General features: G+C 45.7%; 1 protein-coding gene across 1 annotated transcript; it reads left to right on the top strand.

Annotated features, from left to right (window-relative positions):
• Positions 1-1,688: 1,688 nt before the first annotated feature.
• On the top strand, positions 1,689-8,276 carry LOC123069000 (uncharacterized). The gene is made up of 5 exons (XM_044491716.1): positions 1,689-1,881; positions 2,074-4,311; positions 4,782-6,368; positions 6,977-7,226; positions 7,324-8,276. The coding sequence occupies exons 2-5, from the start codon at positions 2,164-2,166 to the stop codon at positions 7,884-7,886; spliced, it is 4,548 nt and encodes a 1,515-aa protein (XP_044347651.1). The 5' UTR covers positions 1,689-1,881; positions 2,074-2,163; the 3' UTR covers positions 7,887-8,276.
• The last annotated feature ends 1,998 nt before the right edge of the window (positions 8,277-10,274 follow it).

Raw genomic sequence — 10,274 nt, 5'->3', positions numbered from 1 at the left:
GGGTTAGATTCAAATCTTTTTATGGGGAGGGAACTTCAGGGGGTTCTAAACCATGAAGTGTCGGAAGCGTCGAAGAGTAATGGTGGGATATCATGATTTCCTAATTTTGAAAGTCAAAGTTCCCCAATACTCTGATGCCAGTATCTCCAGGTATCGAACACACATATGGCAGTTTGGCAAAGTGGTGGGGCAGAATAGCGTATCCCCGTGGATAGTTACTGTCAGATTGTAGAACCAGAAGCCAGAAGTTAGTCCACAACACAAAGGGGAGGTCCTAGAATGTATTGTGGATGTGCTAGATTATAATTTCTTCTAAAAGTTTTTCCACTTCAAGATTTTTTGGGGGGCACTTCAGGAGGCATTGAACCACGAAACATCGGGAAGTATCAAAGAGTGATATGAGGAGAAAAAAATTGGAAGACAAAGTTTCCCAATAGTCCCCAACGCTTGTATCCCTAGGTATCAGACACATATATGGCAGTTTGGCTGAGTGATTGGGTGGTTACTTTCATACTGTAGAACCAGAACACAGGAGTTAGTCCATGACACATATGGAAGGTCCTAGAATATGTTCTGGATGTCCTATGTCAGAATTTCTTGTAAATAGCACATTTAGGAAATATGTTTCCTGAATAAGGCATACCAATATTCTTCATCTGAGCAAATTGCTTTCCGTAGCTTCACAGCCAATTGCCCATAAACAAAGGAGAAAGTAGTATAATGATCAAGCACATTGTTTAGCACTTGTTGCCTTTGCCATGGTATTCTTGCAGTTATATCAGTGTTAACAAGTGAGCAATAGAGCATAAGAAATCTACTTCAGAAAAACCAGTGCCAACACAGGCAATTGAATCCATAAATTATGAAATAGTAGGTCAGAAAAACATAGTGATTAACGGATTTTATCTGCAGTGAAGAAAGCAGAGGTATATGTAATTCTCATTACTACTATTCAAAGTCTGAAAAATTCATGGATACTAGCTTTGCCAAACTATCACAGTTGCAAACTTGTTGTGAGATCAAATTGGAAGCAGGCATGTTGTTGTCATCATAAATTTACTTGCATACTCTAAACATATGACGTGAAAGCCGAATTTATCTTCTCTAGACATAAAAATAGAAGCTTGACACTGCAAACCTGGTAGGTTAGCCATCAGTTTGATATCTTAGCCACTAAGAAGAAGATCAATACAGGGTCAACAAATTCATCCACGAGGAGCAGAACTGGCCGGAATATGATAGTACCTGCCGGCAACCAGTGCCTGGCCTTGCCACCCGTAGCCCCTGAAGCGGCGATTTACCTGCTGCCGAAGCCCCTGCTGCATCCTGTGGCCTGAAGTGGGGATGATGAGGAGGTCGGTGCGTGGGGGTGGGGGGTGCGGGGCTTAGGACGAGGCAGCCCCTGCAAGATCCTAGAGCGCCGGAGGCCGCGTCACGGGGGACCGCCGGCGGGCAGCGGGTGGCGCCGTCGTGTGTGGCGGAGCGGCGACGACGGACGGACCGACCGGCCGACGAAGGAGCAGAAAACAAAGACCACCGCACGGGGCGCTTTTTATTTTCCGCCAGGGGCCACGCTCCCCTCCCACACTGATCCCAGCCGTCCGATCGCGATCCGACGGTGCGAGAAACCCGGCGACGTGACCCGCCCGGCCCTGTCCCCGACCCTATAATACAGGGACTGATTCGGAAAATTTCCCCTTCCCCAATGTCCCCTTCTTCCTCCTCCACCTCCACCTCCGGCCTCCCTCCCCGCCGGTTCCACCCAAAATTCTCGCCCCTCTTCCACCTACCAACCCCGGCCCGCACCCCAGGACACGGAGGGGCGCCAGGGGAACCCACGGCCGGCGTTTGATTGGCGTGGATCGACCTCCTCCGCTCCTGGTATGGAACCCTAGCTTTTTTCCCCGGCCGGATTGTCCCAGGAGAGCGTTTCTTGATCCCTGTTTGCTGTGGCAGTGGCCGGACGAGGAAAAGGCCGCTCTTTTCTTTCCATTCCGGCCGGTTGCCGATCTGTTTCCTGCCCTGTAGCCTGTTTTTGGTTAATCTGATTCATCCATGCATGGTTTCGATTAGGTCCCCGTTCTCCGGCGAGCAAGATCGATCTGCCCGGGCGTGGAGCAGCTTCTTGTCGAGGGAGACAATTGGGGGTTCAACTGAACCCCCATGCCCCAGGTTAAGCCCGCCCCTGCACCCGAGCCACTCCTGGGTTTAGATGGAGATGACGAGACCTTGTCTGAGAGAGGCTCGGTTGGATCTGGGTCGGGCCCAAGCACGCCGGATGCTCGTGGTGGCAAGGAGGCCTCTTCCAGCACTCCCTCTCCTGCAGGGAGTAAGAGGAAGCGTGAGAGCTTGAGTTGTGACAGACTGGAAGCTGATGGTCCAGAGCCAACAAGATCCGGCTCGAGTGACACCACATGGAGCATGGACAGTTTGCACGACGGCTGTCCACGCTCCTTGTCAAGGAAAAAGAATGGCCGCTCCGAGCATTCGGTTACTTCTGCAGCATTGATCAGCCGGCCTCGCGGCGTCCTGAAACTAAGGAAGCTTCCCCAGAATGTCAGTGCCGAGACTGGGGCTGGTGATTGTAATGTGCTTCAACCCAATGGCATTTCTAAGCCTGCCCATTTCATGAGGAGGAAAAGGGTAAGGAAACCAAGGGCGCTCAAGGAGAACAGAGTTGGTGGCGATGACCTTGTCAGTTGCCCAAAAACTGAGAATGGCACTCATGATCAGGACATCACAACAAAGTCTTTTTTGGAAAATGATCTCTTGGTTCCAAAGCTACCAGGTGAACCATCCAAACCTGTTCATGTTGATAAGGATAGTGCTGGGCATGCGCAGGGGCATATTGATGTTAGCTTGGAAGAAAATGCTGCTATGATGCTCTGTTCTCTATCAGATAATAGACATGATGACCCATTGAGGAACAGAATGTCATCACCAGATAGATCATCAAAGGAATCTAATCTTCACCACTCTAATCGCTTGAACAACCCATACAAGAATGAAAATGATGTAGCAGGTCCTTCTAGGTTGCTACGGAAGCGTGATGGTAAAGGGCCATTCAGGAAGCGTCGCCCACGTCGTCATTTTTATGAAGTCAGCCCTCATGATCTGGATCCATTTTCCATTGTAAAAGAGAGGATCAGGGTGTTTTGGCCTCTTGATGAGACCTGGTACTTTGGCCTGGTCAAGAAATATGACCCTGTGACAAAGAGGCATCATGTCAAGTATGATGATAAGGACGAAGAATGGATCAATCTTCAAAATGAGAGAATCAAGCTCCTCCTTTTGCCAGGTGAAGGTCGCAGGAGGTGTATTAATAATACTTCAAGGAAAGCACGTAAGGTGAACTATGAGGGGAAGAAGAGAGAAGGAATGGATGGAAACGGTTCAGGAAGCGAGTCAGAGCCCGTCATCTCATGGTTGGCTCAATCAAACCAAGCAAGATCTGGTACCTCCAGTAGCATCAGCAAAACAGTTCTTGGTCACCCAAATTTTCCTGTGTTATCAAACTCATTCGATGCCAACCCGGGATTCTTTGGCTCTGATGGTGCTATACCAGGAGGTTTACATGCAAATGGGGGCCCAGAAGTTCATAACGATGGGACTACACCTCGGGAAAGGAGATTCCGCTTTGTTTATTATAGGAGGCGATTTCGCAGGAGAAGGAATGGTTTTGTCAACATTCCAGAACATGATTCACATTTGAAAAGCAGATCAAGTTCTGCGGTGGTTCTTGCTTCAGCCAACGGCAGGGAGGCTGATACTGAAACTGGTGCTCCAGTGAAATATGTCATATTGGTGTTAAGCCGTCCACTTAAATCTGTTTACAAGTTAATTTCTGAAGCCTGCAGTGCTTGGCTTCCCAGTACTTTCTTTCACTCTCAGCATGGTTCATTGATTACCTTATGGCCTACAGTATGTCTGGACATACTTCTTGTTGATGGTACTTTAGGTTTGAAACACTTGCTTCTTGAGACTTGCTTAAGATCAGCAGTATTTCTTTTCTGTTCACTTGTCGGAAGCTTCAATCAGGATTCTGGGCTGAATGCTTTTAATGAATCAGAAGCGCCATGCACCTCGGTCAGATTCCAGATATCTGGTTTGCATGGTAGGAGCCAAGCAGTGTTTGTGCTGTTCAGCCTCATTGGAATTGGCAAGACAGAATGGAAGAACCTGCAAGCAAAGTTCAGATATCACTCTTTGAAAAGGGAGCTGTCTAAAGTTGACTGCACATACGCTGATATCAAACAATTCATCAGTGGAAATGACCAGAATGTCCGGACTTCAATGAATCTCTTTTCGAAGGTACAGAACTCACCTTATCTGTGCAGATTTAATTGACTTTAAAATCATGTTTTTTGGTTGATTATGGGTATTGCATGCCAGGATTTTATAATAGAAACATAAAAGAATAACTACTATCCATGGTTTGCACGTTAGGGAGAATATGCTGATTAATAGCTAGTATTAGTAGTCAGCTGCACCCCAAGTTGGGTTAGTTAGTTGCTGTACCAGTCACTGTGGAGTTACAAGCCAGAATATCTGCGGGAGAAACCTAGGCCCAGCATCTTATTTTGTCAGTTGGAATTACAAAATTTGTCAAAATGTTGACCTTTATTGATTACTATCCAGTTTATCTATCTATTTCTTTTCTAGACATGCCATTATTTAGTCTGTAAGTTTGAGTGCATCAGATCAAAGTATTTTGTGCTGAAATTTTAGGTCTCCAGCCATTACCAGATGAAATTATTACTGACTACATTTCCTGTTGGCAGAGTTTATCTTCCGATGTTCAGGAACCTCAGTTCTGCTCAGAATCTAATTATCCTGATGCTGATCCTGTCATATTTTGTCTTGATAATCAAAGTGAATGTACTCGAAATCATGTGGACGTGGCAGCTGCACGTCATCACCTAAAGCTGCTCACTGAAACCAACTTGACTTCCAATGCTGTAGTTCACCAGGCGGCTCCTTCTGAAATTTCTGTAGAAGAGAATCAGCAGTCTATTTCACAACATGGATCTGCTTTGGTTAAGCAGGCTTGTTCCTTGGAGACGGGTACCGCAAGTCTGGATTGTGACAACAGTGATGGTGATATCAATGTGATAAGCAGAAGGTTGCCAGATCAAAATGGGACTTGCATAGCTGGTGACAAACTTTGTTCTTCCAATCATAATGTTACAAACTCTCCAGAGAAATCTAAACAAAGTTACCCTTCCATGGATATTCCTCAAGATAAGATATCTGATGCTCTGGATGATGAGTTACTTAGCAAAGATGGCAAAGCCACAGAGCCTGTATCTAACTTGGTTCAGGAATTGAATGAGCATCCAATTGGTCGTGTCACACCAACTGCCCCAAGGACGTCCTACCATCGGAACAGGTTTACATCCATATCACGCACATTTGGAGATGGTTCAAAATTATGGCCAGAAGATAACATGTCAACTGGCAGTGCTGGTGGTTCTAAGAAAACACGAACCCATGTTTCATACTCAGTTTCTCCTAGAAGTGATGAATTAGGATCAAAACATAAAGGACATTTCCGCAAGATACAACCTCACAACATCGCCAAGACTAACGGTTCGAAGAGGCTTCCTGATAATACTAGAAGTGGGGAGAGCAGCCCAGAGTCATTGGCTTGTGTTGCAAATGTCCTGGTAACAGTTGGTGATAGAGGATGGAGGGAATATGATACTCAGATCAGAATTGACACCGATGGGCAGAGTGACCGAAGTATCTGTGTGAGGCTTGCTGAAGGAAAGAAGTATGTTCACAAAGTTTCTCAAGTTTTGCAGCCTGGTGCTACTAACCGCTATACGCATGCTATTTTGTGGAAAGGGGGCCCTGAATGGTACCTAGAATTTCCTGACAGAAGCCAGTGGTCGATTTTCAAACAAATGCATGATGAATGCTATAGTCATAACATCAGAGCTGCATCTGTTAAAAACATTCCAATCCCTGGTGTCCGCTTGGTTGAAGGTCATGATGATAATGAGGTTGTATCGTTTGTGCGCCCCCAAGATTATCTTTGCCATATCGGACCAGATGTTGAAATGGCCCTTGACGAATCCCGTTTGATATATGACATGGATAGTGACGATGAAGAGTGGATTTCAGGATGGAGGAAGTCTCAGCGAGATAAGAACAACACTATGTCTGAGTTAACAGAGGATTTGTTTGAGAAGATCATGGACAAATTTGAGAAATTTGCACATACCCATAACTGCAGTGCGCTCACCATTGATCAGATTAAGGAATTAGATGTGGATAATGTACCGCTGGACATCACTGAAGTGATACATGATCATTGGCATGACAAGAGGCAGAAGAAGGGAATGCCGCTTGTTCGACATTTTCAGGTTATATGTCTTCTCATGCTTTGTTTTGTCTTGTTAGCTTTGCCTTACTTTCCTGTACATGATCAATTGATCATCATGTTGATGGTTTATGACAAAAACAGAGATCGAGTAAGCATTTCAGAATCTGTTTTCTATGTTCTTCGGGATGTTTAGTTATATATATATATATATATATATATGCCTTGGCTCCTTTGTGGTCCTTCCTACAAACTAATATTTTGTAAACTGTAGTTTCTTATGCTTATGTAGGTCTGTTTACTTCTATTCGAATTATTCCAACTATGCCATTGATGGAGCACTGTGCTAACATAATGTTCCAAAATGGAAATTTTGCTTGTTTTTGGCTCCAATCTTTGACAGCACCAATCGATTAAAGCAAAACATTCTCGGGTTAGTTCAAATAGTTTAGGCGGTAGCTTATATTTTGTGTACTGTAACTCGATATGGAGTTTCTCTTCTAATACGGTTCATTAAATGGCTGCAAATAAGCCCATGCTTCCAGGGAAAGGATTGATTGTTGCATTTCTTTTCGGCTATCATGCTCTCATCTTACCAGATGGTATCATCGCAGTCCAGCTCCCTCTGACTTTACTTTCTATCATTTTCAGCCTGTTATGTGGAAGATTTATGCTCAGCAGCTACAGGAATGGGAATCGGCAGTAAACAGAATGCAGGGTTCATCAAATGGGTACCAAGGAAAGAGGCCGCCCCCCAAACCTGCACTCTTTGCCTTCTGTTTGAAACCTCGTGGACTTCGGCTTCAGGTATCCAAGGGACCGAAGCAGAGATCACATAAGAAGCTTATGTACTCTGGATGCCACAGCTTTTCAAGAGAGCAGGATGGCTTTTACCGACAAGGTACACCCTTTATGTTTTGTAGTCAAATCAACGGCTCGTGCTTCCCCCCCCCCCTGCATTTGCTGATACAGTTTCCTGTTTGTTTGTTTTTTTGTAGGCCGGAGAAACGGCGAATATGTTGGGGAAGGGAGGACATATGAATCCTATGACGGTGGTTCTCTTAATTCACCAACAGGGTACTCCCCCAGGTTCTCTATGAGAACAGATTCCCCTCGCGCGTCTGATGCTTCGGACAGAGGTTCTACTCCAAGATTCAGGACTAACAGTATGAAAAGGAATGCTAGCTTTGCATTCTCTGAGGATCACCACCCGTCTCCGTCCTTCCGCAGCCAGAAAATAAGGCGAGGAGGCGTGCCTGATCACTGGAACACTGCGATCCATGAGCACCAGAACTCGAAGCAGGCGCTCCAAGGGGGGCCGCCCCAGAGCCACCGTGTGGACGTGGAGGAGCTCAAGCTGCGTGATGCCACGAGCGCCGCGCAGCACGCCACGACGATGGCCAGGCTCAAGAGGGAGAAGGCCCATTGCCTAATGCACAAGGCGGACCTGGCCCTCCACAAGGCCTCGGTGGCCGTCATGATCGCGGACGCGATCAAGGCGTCCAGCAGGGACTCGTCGCGGGCGGCGGCGGCTGACAGCAGGAGGGACGACGGGCGGTGACGCCTCGTTGTCGGGCGTGAGCTGATGCGTGCGGACGCATCGTTTTGTCGATAGGATCAATGCAGTAGATAGCGTCGGGCCGTAGAAAAACCAACCTTCCTCCAAACCCCAAACCAGTTCTGTTTGATCCTTTTGTACATGTGATATTTCTTCCTCCTTACCTTGTTCAGAGTCTTGTCTGGGGATGATGGCTGATGCCTCCCGGGTGGTTAACTGTGTTGTTGGCAGAGATGGTTGTTGATAGGGCAGGTAGCTGTTGTTGCATGATTTTGCATTCTCATTGTTGTTGTAAAGGTTGCTTCTTCCATCCAAGGGAAACGGCTATGGCTTGTGCTGCCAGCCGCTACCCTGCCCAAAGAAAATGAAATATGAAGAGAATAGTTGAGGACATATGGCTCTGCGTCTCGCAAGTGTTGGTGATGCTATCGCACTGTTTGTTGTTTTTCTGTTTGGCCTAGCTCAGACACAAAGTCACTTGACGTTACGTCAACCAACCTAAGCCCGGGTTGACCATCTCTTGCACCCACACAAGAGTCAGTTTGTTAAGAAGTTGCCTTATCCATGAAATGCAAGGCTGAAGAATACGGAAGGGGAGACACTCATTGCTCAAGCTTCCGACGACTCCGACCCTAAAGATGTTGTGGGTGTCGCTGGTGTAGCCCAATTAAAGCTGGTCAAAGATGACAAGATAATCAAGTACAGTTGCATGAAGAACTACAAAGGCGACTCCCACAAGTGTCTCATGACCATCGGAGGTCAAGGATGATGAGCAAGTTGGCTCCCACGAATGCCTTATGGCAAACAAGTCTTAAGGTACCTTCCACTCCACCCCCCCCCCCCCCCCCCAAGCCTCGTACCGATGTTTTTCATGATGCGAAGGGTGGTACTGACGAGGATGAGGAGGAGCAACGTATGTCGGTGGGCTTGCATAAGTTCATGATTACTCTAAGTGGTAAGAGACTAGCTAAGTTTCTCTACCTTATGAAACTTGTTGTTGAGAGCAACGAGGCCATTAAGGAACTCGAAACCTGTCGGATCAAAAGGAGTGTCTAGAGTGGGCGTGAATAGACACTACCATAAGCCAATGATCAATTTTAAAATGTTTGTTATTTACGCATATTTTAGTATCATCTAACAAGTCATAATAGCGCCCTACACATGCATATCTAGAGTATAGGCTGAAGGAAATATGCTCTAGAGGCAATAATAAAGTTGCTATTTAATACTCCCTCCGTCCCAAAATTCTTGTCTTAGATTTGCCTAGATACAGATGTATCTAATACTAAAACGTGACTTGATACATCTGTATTTAGACAAATCTAAGACAAGATTTTTGGGACGAAGGGAGTATTTCCTTATTCATGATAAAGGTTTATTATTCATGCTAGAATTGTCTTGATCGGAAACCTTAATACATGTGTGAATACATAAACAAACATAATGTCCCTAGTAAGCCTCTACTAGACTAGCTCGTTGATCAAAGATGGTTAAGGTTTCCTAACCATGGACATGAGTTGTCATTTGATAACGGGATCACGTCATTAGGAGAATGATGTGATGGACAAGACCCATCCGTTAGCTTAGCATAATGATCGTTCAGTTTTATTGCTATTGCTTTCTTCATGTCAAATACATATTCCTTCGACTATGAGATTATGCAACTCCCGGATACCGGAGGAATGCCTTGTGTGCTATCAAACGTCACAACGTAACTGGTGATTATAAATATGCTCTATAGGTATCTCCGAAGGTGTCTGTTGAGTTGTCATAGATCAAGATTAGGATTTGTCACTCCGAGTATCTGAGAGGTATCTCTAGGCCCTCTCGGTAATACACATCATAAGCTTGCAAGCAAACGACTAAGGAGTTAGTCACGAGATGATGTATTACGGAACAAGTAAAGAGACTTGTTGGTAACGAGATTGAACTAGATATAAAGATATCGACGATCGAATCTCGGGAAAGTAACATACCGATGGACAAAGGGAATTACGTATGTTGTCATAACGGTTCGACCGATAAAGATCTTCATAGGATATGTAGGAGCCAATATGAGCATCCAGGTTCCACTATTGGTTATTGACCGGAGAGGTGTCTCGGTCATGTCTACATAGTTCTCGAACCCGTAGGGTCCGCACGCTTAACGTTCGATGACGATATAGTATTATATGAGTTATGTGATTTGGTGACTGAATGTTGTTCGGAGTCCCGGATGGGATCACAGACATGAAGAGGATTCTCGAAATGGTCAAGAGGTAAAGATTTATATATAGGACAATGGTATCCGGACACCAGAAGTGTTTCAGAGGGTACCGGGTACATAGGTCACCGGAAGGGGTTCCGGGCACCCCCGGCAAAAGATATGGGCCTTATGGGCCAAGAGGGGAA

The sequence above is a fragment of the Triticum aestivum genome, chromosome 3B (assembly GCF_018294505.1).
Source record: "Triticum aestivum cultivar Chinese Spring chromosome 3B, IWGSC CS RefSeq v2.1, whole genome shotgun sequence".
Lineage (NCBI taxonomy): Eukaryota > Viridiplantae > Streptophyta > Magnoliopsida > Poales > Poaceae > Triticum > Triticum aestivum.
The sequence above is the reverse complement of the archived record's forward strand: the minus strand, read 5'-3'. Positions and strand labels throughout refer to the sequence as shown.

Bases quoted from the DNA above. Each gene is read 5' to 3' on its own strand.
- LOC123069000 (XM_044491716.1), top strand. From the start codon at position 2,164: ATGCCCCAGGTTAAGCCCGCCCCTGCACCCGAGCCACTCCTGGGTTTA. The intron at 6,369-6,976 runs GTTATATGTCTT...TATCATTTTCAG, and splicing joins CGCTTGTTCGACATTTTCAG to CCTGTTATGTGGAAGATTTA. The intron at 7,227-7,323 runs GTACACCCTTTA...GTTTTTTTGTAG, and splicing joins GGATGGCTTTTACCGACAAG to GCCGGAGAAACGGCGAATAT.